Consider the following 23628-nt stretch of genomic DNA (forward strand, 5'->3'; position numbering starts at 1 on the left):
ATTAGATGCGCAATCCTTGCACTTTTCTTCCTCTGTCCCAACATGTTCCTGTTTGATAGGCTCTTAGCTACCTATTTCTTCTCTCCCCACCCCACCTTTTGAAGAGATCACAATTTATCTTTTCCCTTATACTCCACAGGTGATGAAAATTCTTAAACAATATTTGAAATTATAGAATGAGACCCAATATCTCCTGTTTTATTATAGGAAGAAGATGATAGAACACCTGTGCATCTAACAAAACACCTCTACAAAGTAGAAAAGCCTTTCAGAGATGTTGTTATAAGGTAATGTTGTGAGGTTATTTTTATAATCAAGCTCTCTATTGAACTTCTGAGTATGGTGATGTTACACTCTTGCACTTCTGTTCAATATTATTGCTTGTTGCAGGTCTTCTGTTGAAGAGCTTCTTGATGCCTATCATAAACAAATTGAGATAGTGCTTAGAAATGAGGTAAGCTTAATGAGCTATTGCTGCACTGAAATTAGCATGAGACTTTCCAACTGTCTTGTTAGGAAACAAAGACCAGCTGAAGTTCTTGAAAAATTAGATCTGAGAAAACTGTCAAAGGTAGATTTAGAATCATGGATTTGCAGATTTCTTTCTCTTTTCTAGCAAACAAGTATAGTCTCAGCTATAATAGAAAAGCTGTGCCTTCCAAATCCTGGAATGCCAAATAACCTTTTCTTCAAAATTGCTACAAAAGATTAACTTTGATAAAAAAAGAGAAAAGGCTGGAATCAACATTGTTATCAGTATATCATCATAGCATTCTTAGCACAATCACAATCTATGCAGAAGCAAGGAACAGTAGTTGTGTGCAATGGGAATTACTACTGAAGTACGTCTGAACATTTAAGTTTTACACAAGTGTAATACCTTATTCTGCAGCGTTAGATTAAGTGATATTGTGTTGTCAAAACAGTAGTGTATATTCCACTGTGTCATAGGTAGCTTAAAAAAGCTTGCCAGTGAAGATTCATGTGAAGTAATTTTCCAGATGCAGAAACTATCTGAAGATAAATTAAGCTAATCTTTTTAGGAATGTTTAAAGTAGGTTAACTCCTGGTAGTAACTTACCTTGGTGACTTAAAAAACCTTAGGTAGCTTCTTTTAAAAGCAGTATTTACATATTCCCTTGATATCATTGTGAAGATCATTCAACTCCCTTGATGGTGATTCACAGTGTTCTCAAGGGTAGCTTTTGAACACAGTCTTATTGTAGAAGGGTGAAATGTTACTGCTATCTTGTGTGGTGCTTTCCTTGTTGCCTCGCTCTTAACAGCTGCTCCAGCTTGCTGGTTTAATGAGATTTCACTGGCTGAGCTGAGGAATGCAAGAGTATCTCACTTGAATGTCATGTTCTAATCTTTCCACATTTTTTTTTAAAGATGGGAGGTGTAGCTTTTAGATGGTGATTAGATTCACGTATCAGCAGTTAACCCACTTAAGTTTTGATTTCCTGGAGTGAATTCCTTTGCAAATTCAGTGGCTGAAGATTGCTAATGTTTTAATTTACCTGCAGATAAGTTATCCATAGCTCTTAATTTTACATTTATGGACATTTAAAAGTTGTCTTTTTATTCAGATAGTCTTGAATGTCTATAATTCTTATCAAAATAACCATGGTAATTTTGTTTTTGATATGCTCAGGGAGTTATCTTGGGAGTGTTAGCTTTTGACTTTGGGCTTAAATATTTACAATGAAGTCCTCCAGGTTATATGGTTATTTTCTTACAAGGAGCAAGTTAATTGTTGTGAGGCAATTGCCATTTCTTTTTTTTTAAATTCAAACTGCTTCTTTGTAGCCAAGTCCTGGATTATGCAAGGTGTGGGGTAGAAAGATCTAACTACAAACGTATTATAGTAACTCCTCTTACTTAGTTATAAATTAATGGTATGGAAGGCAAAAGATTGCCACAAATTTTCAAATGATTCCTTCAAGTGAACTTCAGAAGTCTTTGCCTAGAGCTAGGTGGTACAGGTAGAAAAAAGCTGGAGCCTTCCACTGTGTGAGTGGGGTTTTTTGGCGGGGGGAGAGTAGGGGCGATAAGGAGGAGGAACCATTCTAAAATCCCTACTGTTTGTTTGCTACCTTGATAACTGAGCTATAAGGAAATTTTTGGTACTGAGGTATTTATGTAATCAAATGGTTACACTACAATTAGATGTATTTGAGATTTAAATCTCCAATGAATTTTTTCTTAGTAGTTGATTCTAAAAATACGTTTAAAGCAGACTTGAGTTTTGCAGCTGTGATCAGGTTTATGTATTCTTTCACACTTTTCTTTTTAGAACCAACATAAAGCAGTAGAACATATAATAAAGACTGTCAGAAAAATCTGTTTTACGTTGGATGGTGTAGAGACTCCTGCAATAACAGAATCTGTAAAGAAGCTAAGGAGGGTGGTTAATCTTCAGAGGACTAAAAACACTGAGGTAGACCTTCACGCTCCAAATTGCATTCTAAGGGTTGGGCGCGTGGGGGGGGATTTTTTTATACTATTTCAGAATCTTTGATGGTTCTGGGTGTCTGCAATAGTTTAGTGAAGATGAACTACTACTAGCACCTTTTGCTGTTAATACAATTTATCATTTGCTCTGGAAACCTTTACTGTTCAAAGTAACCACTTTTTAAAGCTTTGAAAAAATACTGTTTCTGGTTCTGTGTACAGATCTGTATATCAGCAGATGGTGTTAAATCTGAGTGATGGGCAGCTCATGTCCTCTGAAATCAGTGCCTCTCATAGAAGAGGAATTTGCATTTTGTATTTTCTATGTAATATTTACATAAAATGATAGCATCTTAAAACTCTTAACCATTATATTGCTTGATTTCTGAGCACATGAACAAAAAATCTCAAATATTTCATATGATCTCAAATAGTGCCAATTTTGATTGAACTTACAATGAGCAGTTCAGTTGAGCAGAAGTCTCAAGTCACTTTATCAAAAATTGTCACTGACGGAGAAGTGCAAATACAAAAATGAGATAGCTTTGCAATACTAATTCTGTTGTCTTGTAGTCAGAGTAAAGTGGGAATTTATGTGTCCTTTTTCCATCTTTCTCAGATTCATCAGTTTAGTGGTATGTTTGCCGTACTAAGCTGAACTCATGCAGGATGCACAGGGCAAATAAAATTCTTGCAGGAGAATACAGAAAATACTTACCAAAGCTTGGTGAAATTCAGTATATGAAAAAATTCTCCAGAGTTTGTTTTTGGTATGGAAAAGGTATAGCAATAATTGGATTACAGTGTAAAAAATACTTCCAAAAAAGTTATCCCAAAGAAATTGGAAGAAGTGCATCATTACTAGTTTAAAAAAAAAGAAAAAAAAATCATTGAAAATTGGCTTAAATTATAATATATACACTTTTTTAAATTGTTTATCTATTGTGGGAAGAAATAGCAAAAAATTTAAAGAAAGAAGTAGAATATCAAATAGAAAATAACATACATTGCAAGTATTGTACTGTATCAGTGGCTGTCAGTCTGCTATCCAAAGTACTTGCAGTACGTCACAATTAAAGTGGGGACATTTGTTTTTAAATCCACCAACATAACCTCTGATTTAAAGTTGGTTTTATCAGAAGTAGAATTTGGCCTGAAATTCTTCCTTATTATAAGGGAGTAAATTCCCATGATTAGTTTGTCTTTAGACTGCAGCAATGTCCTTGTTGAGACGAGAGATCTCTGTAATACTATATCATGTTTTGACTTTGACTTTTAGCTGTTTTTGTGTAATGCTGTGAATGTAGCAGATAGAGCTAGAAGAAGGTTTCTTTAGTTGTTTAACCACTAATGTTTTTATTCAGGAATCTGAAAATAACCCTGACTACAAAAGAATGTGTTAACAAATGCTATAAACAAAACAACTTTTCAGATCCAACTTGCTGTGTAATTGGGCTTTCAATCCTAACAACCCTGCTTGAGTTTTGTCTCAGATAAGTTTGTATCTGTGAACAATATTCCAATATGCTGTGTCTTTTAACAGTTTCTAAAAGATACTAAAATAGTTGTGACTTAACAACCATGAGCCTTTGAACTTGGGAAAAATTTGCTACACAGAAGGGAAGTTGAGATGTTGTCAGTTAACTCTTAAGGAACTGTGAGTGCAAAAAGCCCAAATATGGACCTAATTCAGATATTTCGTAGTTGATCTGTACCAGACACTTGTTAAGAACAGTGGATGAATATGGGTTTCTTCGTTCTGAAACTTGTTCCAACTTTACTACACAGGCATCCTTAAAATGTGGCGAGGACAGTAGCAAGAGCTCATCTGGTGAGTTAAGTTCTTCAGTCTTATTTAGAATTGTTTTCAGGAGTCTGCTTTAGGAAAATGTATATTAAAAATATGTTACAATCTAGGTTCACTGCAAAACCCTCTGAAACTGAGCATAGACCAGTTAACAAGAGCGGTTGAGGACCTTCTACAACTGCACATGAATTTGTGCAGCAGCAATTCTGCAGTAGTTTCTTCAAAAGATAGTAGGGACACCAAGGAAGCGTGGACTTCCACAGAACATCTCCAGTTCACAATATTTGCCGCACATGGAATATTTTCTGCTTGGGTATCAAAGTGAGTAGTTTATCAGCTGTAAAAAATTTCATCCTTTTATAGATTTATTTGTTGTTTACTTCTCTTTCTTTTCTTGTTCAGTTATGAAAAATATTACTTGATTTGTTCTCTGACCCATAATGGAAGAGATCTGTTCAAGCCTGTTCAGTCCAAGAAGGTTGGCACATACAAAAGCTTCTTCTACCTGATTAAATGGGATGAACTGTAAGTGTCTTAATCGTAAAAAACACTAAATTACATTCATATATAGCACCTACTGAACTACCTTATGAATGCAGCTTGGCACCTCTAAAGAAGGATGAATAAAGCTGCTCTTATATGATGGTCAGATTGTTTAGATGGGGAGATAATGCAACTGACTTGTACAGAAATTAATAATGAACAGTTTTGGTATGTAAAACAGTCATTATAGAAAAAGCCAAATGAAAAGAGTACTTTGCTAACAAATAAAACCAAAAATGTAAACAAAAACCTGAGCTTGAATTGTTTGGTGTGGTGTATATTCCTCAGCTGGTTTCTTCATGGGTACAGGATTTGTGACATTTCAGGAACTCAGCTTTCAGTTGTTGTTAAGAGTTTGTTTTGTTAGGATGGGAATCGATTGTCAGCTGAGAGGTGATGATTTAAATCTGAGAGGTGAGGACGCAGCTAACATGGAATTGAGCGAGTCCATGGTAGAGAGTGGAGCGGGAAGACTGGTTGTGCTGGACTCTCCAGCTCTTTGTAAGAAATGTGATTTAATAGAAAAATATTCTTTACCTATTAAAAGGGGCCGTTCCAAATCTAACTACAGTGCAAAACTGTAATCCAGTAGTATTTATGAACTGGTGGTGGGAGATAGTGAACTGAAATATAATTGCATGAAAATTAAACTTTGTCCTGCATTGTTGATTGCCTTTTTGAAAACAAAAATCATCAACAAACTGTATTAACAATGAATTTATAACTTGTTAGTAATTGTTTTTCCTCCGTGGCTGACATTTTAATGCTTTTATTTTATAGAATAATTTTCCCTATCCAGATTTCACAACTGCCATTGGAATCAGTCTTATGTTTGACGTTGTATGGAATCCTAAATCAAAGTAGTGGAAGTTCTCCTGACTCAAATAAACAGAGAAGGGGTCCAGAAATTTTGGGTCAGGTTTCTCTACCTCTTTTTGATTTTAGACGGTAAGTGTCCAAAATATGATTCAAATTATGGTGATTCACTGTATAAAACTTATTCCACACCCATAACTAGAGCAGCTGTTTCAATGACCCTGAATGTAATGGGGCATAACAAAGCTAAGACTCTTAAATGATGTTGTTATAGAGAACGTGTCTTGAGCTAAATTAGGTATAGAACTGTGCTGAATTGTGAGGTTTCCAAAAAGCTGTCTGAAAAACTATCTGCCAGAATACTAATTGTTCTTGTAGCTATTCTGTAAAACCTCAGTGTATATGCTTGAACTGTGACACCAAAATTGGGCATGATACTGCAGAAATTATCACCCCAATGCAGAATAAATGGCTTCTGTATTTATGCTTGGGCTATCCTAATTATATGCTCTCCTGACTTTGAGGTCTTCCAGGGAGCACATGCTGCTTTACTGTCCTCTAAGACCCCTAGGCTTTCTTAGAGAGGTGGTAGTTAGTATTGCTTATGTTGGTTTTGCCTGACTGTGTCATTTGATTCTAGATATGACTCTGTTTGGCAGGGATTTTCTGCTCGAGTCCAAATTGTGAAGCCATCCAGCGTTTAGCCTTTGTTTACCATCACATGATATGCTTCCTGAAGTTATTGGTGAAGACATCTAATAACATAGCTCTGCAGACAGATCTCTGAAAATTGCTGTAAAATCCTTATCCACCATTTCTTCTTCCCATTATAGTTGCATTTAAACTTACCAGGAACTACTACTTATCATATTTATTGTGATGTGATAATAAATCTGCCCAGTGCCTTAGATGAAATATCTTAAGGCTACACTTTATAGTACAAATCTGTCACTTGAAACATGTAGCTTCTATAAATCTCTTGTGTATTAGTGCCTATTTGATTTAAATTTACTAGTTAATTGTGTTCCTGCTGAATCCCTTGATAGCTGTTCTCTATCAGAATATTAGAATAGTGGAAAGGCTTATCATTACCTCATTTCCATTCCTACCACCTGGATGGTTTTCTTCTGGAGACATGTCTTTAGTTTACCAGGAGTAATTGGAAAATGGACTCCCTTGGGCCTCAGGGCCCTGTTTAAATTTTAAAGCTCTTTTAGAGTTTCAAATACAAGTAATAGAGATCTGTTCACTTTTAGCAGGACCTATTTGACATACTTAAACTGCTTGACACTTGAATGATCTGCACCAGACCCTATCTCTAACTAAAACTGCAAGGACTGATCCAATTTTCCCTTTTGCATGGGGAACAACTTGGGGGTACTTAGCAGTATAGGCTTTCCTGCATTGTAAAGCAGTATTACAGTGGCTTGCAGCTGCTTTAGGTCCTCTGCTGATTGAGAATCAAAAACGTGTTTGTAAATGACTTTTCAGCCCTCTGTCTACAATTACATTTCACAGGGTGTGATTAAAATTAGTTTTTATTTTTATGTGAATTACAAATTTTGTTTTTATATGTCCGTCATACAAGTTTGTTCAGCAGTTAGAAGTGTGGGGAGAAAATTATATTTTCAATCAGTGCAGAGCACTGCAATAGTATGTGTTGGGCTAGAATTTGCTGAGTGACTTATACATGGCAGTTGTAGAGATGCTGGTATCTAATTTACCTGCTGTCTACTTTAACTATAATCCAGATAGTTAAAGGTTATAGGCAAGTATTCCACTGCTCTTGCAAGTAGCATCAACAGCCAGCAGGAACTGAAGACTAGTGAACTAGAGTGTGGGAAGATTAAAAGGTCACTCTTGTGCTTTGGACGAATTTAAAGCCAGACTGGAAGCCCTTCTGATAAAATGCTTATGGGGGTGGGAAGGGACTTAAAACAGTTGCTCTTGTTGAGGAAACAGAAGGCTGTGACAAGTAACTCAAACTGGAGGATTATTAAGGAGAGCAAACTTTTCAGTTGTGCTTCAGTGGCATGACTTCATAATCTTCATTGTTTTATTAACCACAATACAGGGCCTGAGCCATCTCTCAAAACACAATAAAGATTTGACCTTCAGGCAGTCTTCTGAGACTGTATTTTGGTTTTTGGCAGATATGTCTATGGTGGGCCTTGCACACTTAATGAGTACAGCAGTTAGATGATTTATAAAGTATTTTCAGTTATGTCACATTATTGGAAACTAAACTTGAAATATTTCAAACCAAACTTGAAATATTAGCATCATTTGATTTTTGAAATTGCAGATTCTAGAAATATGCAAAGTCTAGGCCAGTAGTTAGGTCTGTAATAAACAGTCGTGCATGTGCCCTTATTACTGAGAGTAAGGAGCTGCATGTGTCCAGTTTTATTTCTCAGATGCGTAGTGGTTTTTCTGCCCTGCCCCCCAAGCTTCATAAGAATTAGGGAGCAGTTTATTTAGCTGGGTCAACTGTTTCTGCATTGTACTTCCTTCCGCTTTTTGGCTTAGAGGTTGCCTGTAGGGTTCACACGATTTAAAAACTTCAAAACATGGAAGAGAATCAAAGGAAATAAATTGATTGGCTTGATGATCACGTTACCCTTTTTTTCAAGTTGGAACATTCTGTTGGCCAATTAATGATGCATTTCCTATGTTCTTTTCTGAATACCAAAACTTAAAATGTCTTAAATGTTAGGGAAGTGAACACATCTGGTATTATTTTAGTGAGAGCATCTGTCATGTGCATAATTCTTTGCCTGGGCAGTAGAAACATGGGTACTCCATTCAAAATACCTTCCTATACCATGCTAATATAGGTTAATTATTTCTTTGCAGGGACCATTAGTCTTCTCCAGAAAATATTTTGATAACTATTACCTTGAAGTAAATAGCCTGTGACATGAATACGCTGTACCTGCTTTCTCTCTGTTTAGATTCCTGACTCGTGGAACAAAGCTCTTGCAACTCTGGACCTCATCGCTTCCCAGTCATGCATCAGGGCTGGCCAGTAAGAGAGGAAATATGGAAAGAATAGTCTTGCAGGTTTGATATGCTTTGACTTTATTTTGCCTTGACTGTGTTGTGTTTGAGTTTTGTGACTCATGAATTCTTGCATGAGTTATAATAAATCAATAATTGATTTGGATCAGGGTGTCAATACTGTTAAATCATGCTTGAAAGCCAGTATGGAGTAGTTACCACTAAGCATTAATGTCAAAGAGTGAAAAACTTCTATAAATGTATTTAAGTCAGATGCTGAATGACAATGATGGAGTCAGAGAATCTGGAAGTTTCTTGGTAATATATAGTAATAAGTGCTATCAGGCTGAGAGAGAATGTCTTCAAAAAGCTGTCTGTAGAAACCCGTGCTGAATGGGATGTTGTCTGGACCCAAACAGCCATTTCAGTTTCTATATAGAACTTACGTCCTTCTCATTCCAAACTAAAAGTCCAGATTTCTTTCCTGAGAAGACACCTTGTTTAGCAGGATTTGGTGGTCCCAACATGTGGTCAGATTAGTGGTTGGATTGAAACCACTGGTGCTTTTTAATATTTTTGTGATTAGTCTCAGCTCCAGGCCTTCTTTCTTCTAAAGAATTGCTCAACTGCTGTGCACTTGCTGTGCTGTGCAAGAATGCAGTGGTCGTACAATTGAGGATCACGGTTACAGAGGAGAATTGAGACCAGAAAAAAAAAAAAAAAAAAGGGAAAACCATTATTTGGAAATTTAGGGATATAGGACTTAGAAGTTCCTAAATATTTGAGCTTGCTGTAAGGGCGAACTTTTTGTGCTTGTCTTAGAAACTTAGTTGTTTTTCCAGCTTTTATTTTTTCTTTTTTTTTTTTTTCTTTCCCTCTTCAGGTTGACTTTCCATCCCTTGCTTTTGATATTGTATATCAAATTCCTCAATCTGTAAAGACTACTGTGTGTCATTCCATAGAAACATTGGAAAAACCATTGAAGGAACGTCTGCTTACCATTCTTTCTAAAGATAACAGCATTGGGTATGTTCATCTCCTTGTGTGTGATGGTTTGTGGATAGGATATGGAACTTGTGGATAGGATATGTACTACTTTTGTAATACACTTTTAGTATATTTTATTTTTTAGTATATTTGAAGTTCTGTGGAGGTGTAAACAAAAGACTGAATAAAACATGTAAAATAATGGTGCTGACTTAAGAAGTTCATTTGTGCTTTCTGTGGTCTCTATTCTAGTGTTCTCCAGTTATAGGATTGCTACCCTGTTAGTCCCTGGTTACAGCTGCCTCTTCCTGCCTGGCGTTCCTTCAAATGCAGGCAGGCAAATGTGTATCACAGAAACATTTCGGGCAGGCATTACCAAGTGTTGTCATCAAACGAACAGTAACATTTTGGTTTATTTGAGATTATAATGTGGGATAGATAGGAATAGGTTTTAGTATAACTTTGAACATCTGTTTCTCTTGAACTTTATCCAAGTTCTGCTCTTTCATGGAGAAAAAAGCAGCTTTAAGTTTCATTTTACTTGTGTGTGAAATTATTTGTATGTGTGTCATGATTGGGGATTTTTCATATGATGCTATGCAGTTTGTTTTGTAAACCAAAATGCTTTTGTATGCAGGCTATCAAAAGAAGATAAACAATTTTTGTGGGAGAAGCGACATTATTGTCATAGTCATACTAGTTGCCTACCAAAAATACTGGCTAGTGCGCCTCATTGGGACTGGGCAAGTCTTCCTGAAATATACTCATTACTGCAGCAGTGGCCTCCTTTATCACCCTTAGCTGCACTGGAACTACTTGATTCAAAGTAAGAAAGACAAATAGTTCAGTTCTATTTGCGTGCTGTGTGTTAAATGGTTTTTGTTCAGTGGATGACTGCATGGATAGCAGTGTTCAAAGGACATGTACCAACTCTTGGCACATTAGCTTAACCGAGCTATGTGGTGAGAGTGACAGTAGTATGTGAGGTTAGAATTCTGAATTCTAGCATAGAGCAAGAGGGTAAGTTACATAGTCAAGAGATCAAGACTCAAGTCTTGCAAGATTAGTACGCTTGTCATAAATGAGCGCAAGTGTGTTTGCATGTTAGGTAATGTCTTTGAAGGGCTGAACTGTCACAGATTTTTTTTTTTTTGTGATCTTAACTAATTTTGGGGGAAGAAAAAAAAGAGAAAGAGTGGAAGTGCTGTTCAAATGATATAAACTTGGTGTGTGTTTGTGGTGACTTTCTAGGTTTGCTGATCAAGAAGTGCGAACTACAGCTGTGAACTGGATAGAGGCATTAAGTGATGATGAATTAACAGACTTCCTTCCTCAATTTGTGCAAGTAAGACTTCATGCTCACACTAAAGCTTCTAATTCTTGCTCCTGAAAACAAAGGAATTGCTGATTATAGGTAACAGAAATGTAGTAGCACATCTATCTAATAACTTACATATGAAAGAAAAAAAGCAGTCTGTGTCCTGCATTTGTGATGCTTCTGTTAATGCACTAGTCAAAAATCTTAGTCTTTTTCTAGAACTAAATTGAGTGCATTTTCTTTATGTTTAGGCAATGAAGTATGAAACATACCTGGACAGTGCTCTTGTCAGATTCATCTTGTCTCGGGCTTTGGGAAGCATTCGAATAGCTCACTACCTGTATTGGTAGGATGTTCTGTTCAGTTATTCTTATTTTTATAACTTACTTACCATCAGATTAATGTTTCCAGAATAAATATTCTATCTTCATGTCATAGTTTATAACAGTGAATGTTGCATAGAATTGATAGTAAGCAAAACATAAATGCTATTTTTCATGAAGAAGCAGAAGCAGGTGATGCATTTACAAAACGAAAACTTAAATCCTTACATCCTGTAAATCAGTAACTTGAGATGTTTGTAGTAAAGGTTAAGTGTTTTAGTCATCTTATTACATTATTTGCAATATTTTCTTTAGGGAAGAGTAACTTAACATCCTTTATTTCAGGCTTCTTAAGGATACACTACATGATGCAAAGTTTGGTGTAAGGTATGAGCACATTCTTGGAGCTTTTCTTTCAGTCTGTGGAAAAGGCTTGAGGGAAGAGCTGGAGAAGCAAACCAGACTGGTACAGCTTTTTGGAATGGTAGCAGAAAAAGTAAAGCAGACAAGTGGATCTGCTAGACAGGTATGTTCATTAAGTTTTTAATATATTTTAAGAAGATTACACTGAGTAAACTCTCAAAGCAATCCAATAAATCAAATCTTTAGAGTGCTGTATGGAATGTGGGAAGATCTTTGAAACTGTAATTAATGTATTTTTAACACAATGACAAGCACCTTTTGTGATATTAGTGCCGTATTTCTGGGTTTATGTGTTTTCGGTAGCTGACACCGCAGTAAAAGTGTAAATCTTTTTGGCATTCCTTTGATATTGAGGAGTTAGATATCAGTTTTATTATGCTTCACGATAACTTTGTCCAAAAGTTTTCCATAGATAAACTTCAGTTAGGAAAATAACAAATGGCTTTTTAAAAATTATTTATTTGTCTGCAGGCTGTATTGCAAAATGGTATGGAATGTGTGCAGTCCTTTTTCTTGAAGAACAAATGCCGTTTGCCTCTCAATCCTAGCCTTGTGGCAAAAGAGCTAAATATTAAGGTATGGAAAAATCAGTGGAGTTGTTATTGCAAACAGTAGCTTTATTTTGTTATGTACAGCAGGTAATACTGTATGAGAAATAGGTAAATCATTCTTCCCATAATTCTTCAAATTTTGGCAGTATTTGTTCATCTACAGGCTTGATAATATCACCGTGCATGATTAAGAACTTAAAACTTTGAGCACTGGATTCATCGCTGTCAAGGGATGTGGTTTCTTTTGCTTTCCTTCTTTACAACAAATATTAAATCACGCGTGCATACTTCAAAGCAGATAAATAAGAAAACAGTGAAAAGCACAAACCTCCTTTTTTTTTTTTTCCACATAGTCTCTTAGATCTTAAATAGTTGCTGATAAAATATTTATCTCTTTTTTACTTACTGTCTATTTCAAAAATCACCATGTTGTAGTACTGTATTTTGTACAAGACTTAATGAATATCAGCCAACAGGCTCTTACTCAAAGCATGTGTTCACCACAATTACAAGTTCAAGAACCCTGAGTATGCACAGTGATTGTCTTGCCTTATGTGCCAATAGAAATAGTGTTTTGTTCTTGTTTTTTTAAAAAAAGAATTAACATGAATTCTACTTTTAGGCATGTTCCTTCTTCAGCTCTAATGCAGTACCACTGAAAGTTGCACTGGTAAATGCAGACCCTCTGGGAGAAGAAATTAATGTGATGTTTAAGGTAGGCTTCTTGTGTTTATTGGAGAAAATTCATTGAATGATAGATGATATGAATGAAACAGTGTTCAACTTCAGTGCAGACCAAGAGATTTATTTTCTAAGTTTTCCTCTCTGTATCTAGAAACTGTCCTAACAGATAAACAATTATAAAAGGAATAAATGTCTGAAAAGAGCTAATTTTCATTGAAAATATTTGCTTCTTTTTGAAATAGAGGGGGATCTTTCAGTATAGCACTGACTCGGATCCATGTAAACAAAGACTTGGGAATCTTGAATGTACCCCTATGACTTCCTTATTATGCAGGAAATAATGTATTTTTCTAGATGATATATATGTAAGTGTTTAACTGTGTGATCTTTTCAAAGTTGCATAAGATGATTGTTGGTACTAGGAATTAATAGTCTCTGTTAAGGACAAGTACAGTTTCCCCTCGGATAGCCATTCTCTTAACTCTTCTTAGAGTGAAGACATAAGAATTAAAAACACAACACAGAATAACAACAACAAAAAAGGAGGGGACATTGTTTGCTTAAGATTACTTTAAATAGTAAAATTTCAGAAGTTAACCAATTTGTGAACACATTGCAAAATCTGAAAAATAAGTGAACTGCATGTGAAACCTTAATTGCACTCTATCGCTTACCCCTTTGGGTGCATAGCTGTGAGGAAATTTGTAGTATAATGTAACACTTAGTAGAAAAAAGGCAATAAAAATCTACCAACTTTGGTTTTGTTGAAGTTATATGACATCTCTGCCTTTTTCTTTTTTTTTTTTTTTTCTTTTGAGGTTGGAGAAGATCTGCGACAGGATATGCTGGCTTTGCAGATGATTAAGATTATGGATAAGATCTGGCTGCAGGAGGGGCTGGATCTACGGATGGTTATATTCAAGTGTCTCTCAACTGGAAAAGATCGAGGTGCAAAACCAGATGCTACCTGTTATCTTGGGTGCTCTCCATCTCAATTTCCTTGCATCTTGTTACTCTTCATAGTAAAACCCTGCTGATTTCTGCTTAGGCAGACCCAGGAAACAACGGAAGGCCAAATATCTTGCATACAAGGAATTTTGTTTCTCAAAAGCATAGTAAAATAGAATTATCCCAAATTCCCAAGAACTGAATTCCATTTATATGTGCATTTCTGTGCTTGAATTCTGAGATACTTATAAAGTCCGCTGTCAAAGAACAGTGGTTCTTTGTATAATTATAAAAGCCAGATTTCCCTACTGGTGTCCTTACTGCAACACAAGAAAATAGTTGTGCAGTCCTGATCCTTTTATGACAAATAACTTTTTGGAAGTATTCAAGTCAAAACTGGATTTTTAAAGTACTTTAAATCTGCTACATTTGAATTAGAAAGAAAGATGTATCTGCTGAAACATGCCAAAAAAAAAAAAAGTTAGACATTACTACTTCCAAAAGATCCTCAGTAATATATGAGGCAGTTCTTTAGGCTTGAAACTTCAAATCAGAGAACATTAGGGGCTAAATTGAGTGTCTAGAGTTAGGCAACAGGAAACACAAAACACAGAAATGAAAATGGAATTGAGATGATGTAAATATCAGCTTTAAATTCTTAATACTACCAAGAATTAAAGTCATTTTCCATAAATATAACTGTTTTGTATCTGAAATGATTTTAGAATTCCTTCTTATGAAATATGTTCAAAAACTTCAGTATTTCTTTCTATAGACCCCAGAACAGCATTATGAAAACATTGTTTGCCATTTTTCACGCATATTTAAGTTGCACCTACTACTGCAGGTATTCCTAAAATATTTGAAGGATTAAAGAGGGAAAAATAGAAAAAAGTTAATTGTAGGTCTGCCTGTAATAACGCTTACAAGATGGAAGTAAAATTTTGTCAATAAAATTATTTCCTTTTTTTAATTTATATATACAAATACTTCTGGTAGGTCTCTGCTACATGATGCTACATGAGAAGCCTGCTCTGCCTTAGTTTTGGGGCCATAGTCACATCTTTGTTATCTCACAACAGTTAAAGCTACTAGATTAGCTACTGAAATTAGTTTCATGCATGAAGAATATAGATACCAGAATATTTTATCACTGGTGAGTCCAAGTATGCTTTTATATAAACATTCTAGCAACTGCCGCTGACTGCAGCAATGTAAGCTTGATTTGTTTCTGTTGTGTGTTTTACATCCCATTTGGTAATACAATCCGAAGTGCCAAGACAACTATTAGAGCTGTTTTCACTTGAGTTTTGAAAGAAGTCAAATCTAAGTTATAGAGTCTATTATTGTCAAGAAAATTTTAATCGTGTAGTGAAAATACAGTGTCAATAACATTTGAAATGAAAAAGATGGTAAATACACTTTGTTATATTTTTCATAAAGGCATGGTGGAGCTTGTTCCTGCTTCAGATACCCTTAGGAAAATTCAAGTGGAATATGGAGTGACAGGTTCTTTTAAAGACAAACCTCTGGCAGAGTGGTTGCGAAAGTATAATCCTACAGAGGAGGAGTATGAAAAGGTAACTCTTTTTTAGTTCTTGTTGAAGAGCCCTTAAAATGGATAAATATTACTTTATGAAAAGAGTGATATTCACACTTAAGTTCTTAAATCTTTGGAAAATGTGAATTTTCTTTTCCAACATTTCAGAAAGAGTAAATCAAAAATCTTTGTACAACTACCAGGTAGTCTGTTAGATGAATTTTCAAGTTTAATTTCTGAAGCTTTTATTGGATAGAGAAATTGCTTTGGATTTAACAGGGGAGGAATGGCTTTTGCTCCTTCTTATGGTTTAGGAACAATAGCTCACTTTCATGCTAGCATTCCAATGCTAGAAATAAAATACTTTCTTTTGGATAGAACACACTGGAGAAAATACCTTGTGATATTCTTCTCTGCTGGCTTATTTCTTCTGTCTTTTATGATTTGTCTTCATCTCCTGTCTTCTCTTTCACCTTTAAAAGAAAAGCAAAGTTTTACAAACACCATCATCTGCAAAATGACAATTTTTAGAAGATGTCTTGTCTGAAATGAGTTGTACTATTGCCAGAACTGAACTGTGAATGCACGAGTGTTTTCCTGTGATGTGTAGTCTCAATTCACTCCTTTTTCTTTTCCCCGCCAGGCTTCCGAAAACTTCATTTATTCTTGTGCAGGATGCTGCGTAGCTACTTACGTGTTGGGAATTTGTGACCGCCACAATGACAACATAATGCTGCGAAACACAGGGCATATGTTTCACATTGACTTTGGAAAATTTTTGGGTCATGCACAAATGTTTGGTAGCTTTAAAAGGTATTTTCTGTAGTTAAGTTCATGTAATGATGCATTTGATGCTAGTTATGTAAACTTTATCAGTGAATGAGAAACTGAGTGCCAGAAATGTTGCATCATCTGCATGATTTGTAAATAAATGGAAAATGGATCATAAAACAATAGTGAATGGCAACATTATAGAAGTGAATAAGCAACAAGTCTGTATTCCTTCCCCACTCTGAGTAGAAGAGCATGATCTATATCCAGGATAGAAAAACTGCATTTTAGCCAGGTACTCGTTATGTTTGTTACAAGTATATGCATATTTAGTGCATTCATTATATACGTTTTAGTGTTCTGTTGTTCTTGGAGATGAGAGACGGTATTTATTTACCTAAACATCGATGTCTGGTATCATTTAAGGCATTCTAGGGTAACTTGACCTCCAAGTGACATTCTAGATAACCTGCAGGTCTAGTATCATGCAAAAGCAAATGTTTTGGGTGCTTTAGGTAGTCTGAATGACAGGAAGTGGATGGACAATATCATTAATATACAAATTCTCTGTTTTTAAACAGGGATCGGGCTCCTTTTGTGCTAACCTCAGATATGGCTTATGTCATTAATGGTGGTGAAAAACCCACCATTCGCTTTCAGTTGTTTGTGGATCTCTGCTGTCAAGCTTACAACTTAATAAGAAAACATGCAAACCTCTTCCTTAACCTACTTTCACTGGTAATTATTTTATTAAATTTGATTAAAAGTTGATAAATCTATGATACAGGCTTGAATTAAATGGTATGCTTTTCATGCTGCAGAATCTTTTGATGCATGCTATTAGAAGCCGAAAATAGTAAATGAACTTTGGAGGAAAATTGTATTTCAATCTTTTAAAAATTCTACCTGCTACCTAGTTGTTACTAAAAAGATAACTTAGAAGGTATCACAATTTACAGTGCAAAAGCATTTTTTTGCTGCTTTTAACTAACTCAACAGAAATGGTGATGATAGTAACTGCCGTTGATTATCATTGTAATTGTTCAGCAATTTGACTAAAGTATTTTAACTATTTTCAAGTAAAATGATACCGGTACCATTTAAGTTATAATTTCTGTTTCCTATAGATGCTTTCTTCAGGGTTACCAGAACTAAGTGGAGTTCAGGACTTAAAGTATGTCCAGGATGCTCTCCAGCCCCAAACAACAGATGCAGAAGCTACTATTTTCTTTACAAGGTACTAGATAAGTGGAAGAGCACTAAAATATCCAACTGCGTCATCCTTCTATTGGGAGTTCTTTGCTGCCATAAAATACTAGGGATACTAGAGGTGTTCACAAACACATCTGTAGAGGCTAAACAGTTTCGTTGGAATATTTTATGATTATATAGTGAACTAAGTAACATCAGTTTTAAATAAGAATAATGTTTATGCTAAAATATATACCTGCCTTTAAGAGCTGTCTCATGCACATTTTTTTTTGAAATTCTGAAAATAGATTATCCTGTTCTGCTGCTTGCATTTTGAAAACATCTTAAGTTTCATAGTAGTGGTGTATAGGATGGGATCTCTGTAATGTATGCAATGTAAAGAAGTTTTCTTCCACAAGAGTTTTGCATGCTGCAGTTTCCATATTGGAAGGGAAGGGGAGACATTCAAATAGTTCGAGTTAGTGCATGTATATAGTCAAACTGGGTCGTTGCCATATGTTGCAAAATGTGCTGTTTTACTTCTATGATAAATATGAGTGAAACTACACAAGTATCCGTACACTTTTTTACTAGTTTTAGAAAGCTGTCACTTAGGCAAAAACTCATTCTACATGTCTGGTACTCAATCTCTTATTAAATGATGGTATGATACTACTTCTGTAGCCTGTTGATCAATTTGATTTAGTCAGCGTTTCTCCATTGCTAAGGACTTGATTTTATTTTTCTTATAGACCTAAAAGAAGATTCACTGATAGAATAGTTATATGTACTGACATGTGCTCTAGTACTCAAAATGATTCCTTTTGCTTACTCCTTTTGTAGGTTGATTGAATCCAGTCTGGGGAGTGTTGCCACAAAGTTTAATTTCTTCATTCACAACTTGGCTCAGCTGCGTTTCTCAGGTCTGCCTTCTAATGATGAGCCCATCCTCTCATTTTCTGCTAAAACATACTCTCTCAAACAAGATGGACGAATCAAACAAGTATCTGTGTTTACCTATCAGAAGAGATATAATCCAGAAAAACATTATGTGAGTATGTGCTGTCTGTTTCCATTCAGCAAAAACAGCGTGCATTTTCTTCCAAGAAGACATGTTCCTTTCCTTGCTATGAGAGAATTAGTCCAGACTAGGGACTCACTTTGCTTAGCCTTAAATTAAGTGCCTAAATTAAGTGAGGAATGTATCTAGGTTCCCTTTATTGTCAGAGGTTTAAAAAATACAGCCATAGATATTAAACACTGATTTCAGCTTTAGGGTGAGCTGAAGTTTTCCGAATGCTATTGTCTAGGTCTCGTGCCTCTTCCTAGTTGCACACTTCTTTATAAGTACACATTTAATTCATATATCCATATAAGTCCACTGAACATAATTTTATGTGTAGTCTCTCAAGCTTGTTTTCCCTTTCTTAGTAATGTGGATGACTGCATAATGGAAAATGCATTGCCAGTCTTTTCTCAAAGTAGTTTTCATATAATGCAGCACATCCGTGTCTACATGTTAGATTATCACTCAAGCTTCAAAGGGAGAATACTGACAATTTAGCTTTAACTATCCTGTTGCCAGATGTGGATCTACATTATAGGAAGATCATGGCTACTTTATACTAGAGTAAGGTTGTTTGTAATGCAAAAAATGCAAAATATTGTTATTGTGAAATGTATACAAGAGAAGGATCACAGTAGTAAAAAGAGTTAACTTTCAAAAAATGTTGAATTAATTTATTTCCTATAATATTGTTATTACATGCATCTTTTCTGTGTTTTGGGCAGATCTATGTAGTGAGAGTTCTGAGAGAAGGACAAGTTGAACCGGCATTTGTCCCGGACATTTGATGAGTTCCAGGAGCTCCACAACAAACTTGGTATTCTCTTTCCTCTCTGGAAGTTACCGGGGTATGTTCTTAACTTGGTCATAAATATTTTAATGAAAGCAGCAACAGTGATCCCATCTGGGTGGAGAAAGGAGCCCTGTAATAGAAGGGGGAGACAGAAGTGCTGAAGGCCAGACTAGCCCTGAAATTTAGCAGTTAAGATATGAAGGAGAAAATGCATTTTTTTGAGGAGAAGGAACTCGGTGTGTTTAGTTTTGGAGTATGGTATCATTTACTACAACTTTCTATAAATGTTTCTTCACTTTTCTATAAGGACATGGCATGTTAGTGGACTGAAGCTCCACTTTTAATTGACCACAGAAATGGATGTCAGCACTTCTGGATAGAATTTTCAATGAAAATTAAATGTACTTCTGAGAAATTACTTGAAAAGTAAATATTGTTCTTTTCTTGTAGCTTTCCTAATAAGATGGTTCTGGGAAGAACCCATATAAAAGATGTAGCGGCTAAAAGGAAAGTGGAGCTCAACAGCTATATACAGAGTCTGATGAACAGTTCTGCAGAGGTGGCAGAAGTGAGTTCAAATAAGCAAATCCAATGGAAGCTTTCAAATTTTGGTGCTTGTTAACACTCAAACTAACATGTAATCTTTCTTCCAAATTTAGTGTGATCTTGTTTATACCTTTTTCCATCCTTTACTTCGTGATGACAAAGTGGAAGGAATAGATGGAATAGCCAGACCTGCAGGTAGGTAACACTTTTCGGGGGTGATGTCTATAAAAGCATGACTGCTGTATAAGCTCTTTGCAATGAGATTTAAACAATAAACAAAAAAATACAGAGTCTTTAACTCACTGTGGCCTTTCCTCATTGAAAACTTTGCACCTGTATTTTCCCCCTAAATATTTGCATACAACTTCAAGGAGATAAGAATATTGCCAGATGGAACTTCAGATGGGTTGTGGCCTTCCTAAGCTCATCCCCTGCATACTTGGACAGCATCCCTATGTTCTTGGTGTTTTACTTGTCACTGCTTCCATCTTTGTATACTTCTTTTTTATGTCTGAGATTTGCCATGAGCTTCTTGTAATCCATGCAGGTCTCCTGCCACCTCTGCTCAACTTTCTGAACAGTGTGAGGGACTGTTCTTGAGCTTGGAGGAGGTGACCGTGGAACAGCAACCAGCTTTCTTGGGGGACCCCTCTACCTCTTCCCTCTAGGACACTATTTGTGATCACTTAAGTTTCCTTATAGCTTGAAAAATCAAGACTTTTCCTTCAAACCTTATAGTTGGTTCTTAGAATGCCTTTTTTTCTAAAGGGGAGGATGAATTAGAAGAAAATCAGAAACCAATTATTTTAAACCTTGCCTTTTTTCCCCCTATGTAATTAGCAACTGATGAAAACTTGTAGAATACAAATACTGTGGGGAAATAATTGTGGGCTTGCTTTTTTATTATTAATTTATTTTCAGATGCAAGTCCATCAAGTCCTACCTCAGGCAAAGTGGGAGGAGAAGTGAAGCTATCCATATCATATAGAAACAGCACTCTATTTATCATGGTAATGCACATCAAAGATCTGGTGAGTTGAGATACTGAGCTTGTGCCAAAAGATCTTCTGTTTTGTCAGTGACCTTTGCTTAGATTGATGCAATAATGATGAAAATATCTCTCCTCCTCAATTTATTTTTTCCAACTGCTGATTTTGTTTAGTTCTGTGGTAATAAGTAAGAATTTGAAAAAGATTTCAAATGGATATGCACTAATTAGTTTTCTAATTTGTCTTTTTTTTTGTTGTTGTAGGTTACAGAAGATGGTGCTGATCCAAATCCCTATGTAAAAACATACTTACTTCCAGATACACACAAAACATCTAAACGCAAAACCAAAATCTCTCGAAAGACAAGAAATCCAACTTTCAATGAAATGGCAAGTTAAAATTGAATATGTAACAACTCCCTATAGTCTGAATAATCTTATATTAAAAGTAATTTTTTGTTTTCTTCCCCAGTCTACCCACCTCCTTCCCTCCACTCATAGATTGGCCAGTGTAGATTACTGTATATCCCAGTTGCTCTGAATTAATGGGGAGAAGAATAAATTGAAGTCTTGCCATGTAAACAGTACTTCCCAACTAAAAACTGTCCTTTTAAAACATTTGGCATCTAGCTAATAAGCAGTGCTTAAATTTGTCAGAAGGGCAGTCAGAAGGGGCACTCTGTGCAACTCACTTGAATAACATCTTAACTTTTTACCTTCCAGCTTGTGTACAGTGGATACAGCATGGAGACACTGAAACAGAGAGAACTTCAGTTAAGTGTGCTCAGCGCAGAGTCATTACGTGAGAACTTTTTCTTGGGTGGAATTACACTCTCGCTAAAGGACTTCAACTTAAGCAAGGAGACTGTTAATTGGTATAGACTAACTGCTGTACCCTATCTGTGAGCTCATTGCTACAACTTAGTAAGAACAGACCAATTGTATTCACCTGTGCTTTTTGCATCTTCTTACTTGAAAGTAACTTGTACGTTGTAAAATAAGAGAGACTGCATTTCAACAGGTATGTTGGACCAACCTTCATGTAGCCTAATTTTGAGGATTTCTAGAAAATCATTGCCGGCTTACGCTCATGCAGTGTTATGAAAGCATTAATGTAAATGTTTCTTAGTAGTTGCGGGTAAAGGAAGGGCTTCTAAACCAGCTATGAAAGAGTCAAATTAACAGTCTAACCATGCTTGTTGGTTAAACCACCACAAATTAATCAAAAACTTAGGCCTGTGGATGTAGTGGATTTGGGGTTTATAATTTTTTTGTCCCCTGTGTTATGTCATACATGGCATGATGCTGGAGAAAATCAAAGAAAATGTGTATTTTTCGGGATTGCATTCCCACTATTAACTAGGCATCACAGAAGCATCAATGGGTAAAATATTACCCATTGGGTAATTCATTGTGGAAATGAATTTTGAAGGGCTGGAAAAATTCCATGGCATTGCATCTGATCCCAGATTTGTGCTTCTCTAGGAGTTACTGGAGCGAGTGCCAATAATGGAAGTTGTAAATAATGGTGCCTTATAACTCAAATGCTTCTCTTGTACCTCATTTCTAGTATTTAAATATGTATATGTTAACTCTTACCCCCTTAAAAAGGGGAAGTGTTTTCACATTCAGTAACTTGCAGGTCCTACTGGAAATCTTTTCCAGAGAAATGTGTTATTTCTAAATAACATCACTTAAACTGATCTTCATAATTAGTGTAATGTGTAAGAATTCCTTCTGCCCCATCTTCTACCCATGATCTGTTCTACAAAAGTGAATGAAGACTGGCTGAATGTGTGCTGCATTTTTTCCAATTCTTTTGAAACCGTGTTTTTAAAATTTTAGAACTTAAATAATGCAATGAGTAAATACGTAACTCATTCAAACATAAAATTCAAAGTGGTGTTGCACCTAAACTGCTTATGTGCACCTGCCAGGTCAGTGAAGGCCTCCAGTTTAAAAAAAAAAAGAAAGAAAGAATGTAACTGCTGAGTAAACTGCAGGTGAATTGTATTAACAGAGCCTTGGGAGAGGAACTTGATCACTTCTTTTTCTGCAGATCACGGTAACACTGTTCCTCACTCAAGCAGCATTTTATTTGAAATGTATTGCGACAACAGAGTGCAAATGTTACCTACTCTTTTCCATTAAGACTACTGGTTACTTAAGTGGGTGTTTCTGCACTACAGGATAGCCTTATTATTCACCTTAGTCATTTTTTAATATGGGCATAATCTCTCTAGACAAAGTTGGAGTTAAATTGCACATTTTTGTTTAGCACTAGATATGAAGAATGGTTTGAGAAATGGTGACAGACTATTGGCACTGTCACTGGAATGCAATTTAAAACAGGGCAGGATGAACAATGCAGCAGTACAGGCAGGTCTTTTTGCCCAACACATTTTTTTTCTCATAATCCAGTTTCCTTCCCCTGCTACCTTACCAGTCTCTCTTCAGTACAGAAAAGTAAACTTGAATCTCTTGATGCCTAAAATATTCATGGTCTAATTTCTTAGGTAAAGGTATAATTAAAATGCTAAAAATATCTCATACGTTAGAAACTGGGTTGCTACTAATGGGCACTAATAAAATCCAAAATCCCAGTTCTATGAGCTATCTTCTGCATATTTTTCATTTAGTATATAGCATGTAAATAATATACAATACAACTAACTAGATATATTTCCTGCTCACTTGATGCTTTTGAGACTTACTCCATTCCATCATCAGAATTGCAAGTCACTTAAACACAGGAAAGTAGACTACTGTTTTTGTGAAACGTTCCATTGTGAAATAAAATTAAAGCAATATGTACTGCCTTTTTGCAGTTTGCTATTAAAGCACAATGTCTTACAGCACAAAATAAAAAGAAAAAGCTA

At 35.6% G+C, this 23628-nt stretch overlaps 1 protein-coding gene across 1 annotated transcript in view; it reads left to right on the forward strand.

The window, feature by feature from the left end:
* The window catches only part of PIK3C2A (phosphatidylinositol-4-phosphate 3-kinase catalytic subunit type 2 alpha), a 45647-nt gene extending 23626 nt beyond the window's left edge, over positions 1 to 22021 (forward strand). Inside the window, 28 exon segments of the mRNA XM_088533845.1 lie at positions 208 to 287; positions 391 to 454; positions 2297 to 2440; positions 4243 to 4285; positions 4372 to 4582; positions 4664 to 4786; positions 5585 to 5752; positions 8575 to 8683; positions 9504 to 9646; positions 10245 to 10433; positions 10859 to 10952; positions 11177 to 11271; positions 11594 to 11774; positions 12143 to 12247; positions 12845 to 12937; positions 13725 to 13854; positions 15298 to 15434; positions 16038 to 16207; positions 16747 to 16903; positions 17293 to 17402; positions 18200 to 18407; positions 19148 to 19197; positions 19199 to 19270; positions 19666 to 19783; positions 19875 to 19956; positions 20683 to 20792; positions 21014 to 21139; positions 21473 to 22021. Of these exon segments, the coding sequence (XP_088389971.1) occupies positions 208 to 287; positions 391 to 454; positions 2297 to 2440; positions 4243 to 4285; positions 4372 to 4582; positions 4664 to 4786; positions 5585 to 5752; positions 8575 to 8683; positions 9504 to 9646; positions 10245 to 10433; positions 10859 to 10952; positions 11177 to 11271; positions 11594 to 11774; positions 12143 to 12247; positions 12845 to 12937; positions 13725 to 13854; positions 15298 to 15434; positions 16038 to 16207; positions 16747 to 16903; positions 17293 to 17402; positions 18200 to 18407; positions 19148 to 19197; positions 19199 to 19270; positions 19666 to 19783; positions 19875 to 19956; positions 20683 to 20792; positions 21014 to 21139; positions 21473 to 21655 (3495 nt within the window). The 3' untranslated portion in view covers positions 21656 to 22021.
* The last annotated feature ends 1607 nt before the right edge of the window (positions 22022 to 23628 follow it).

Source organism: Tinamus guttatus, unplaced genomic scaffold (assembly GCF_059628265.1).
Source record: "Tinamus guttatus ecotype Peru unplaced genomic scaffold, ASM5962826v1 Tinamus_guttatus_pri_ptg000524l, whole genome shotgun sequence".
Classification (NCBI taxonomy): domain Eukaryota; kingdom Metazoa; phylum Chordata; class Aves; order Tinamiformes; family Tinamidae; genus Tinamus; species Tinamus guttatus.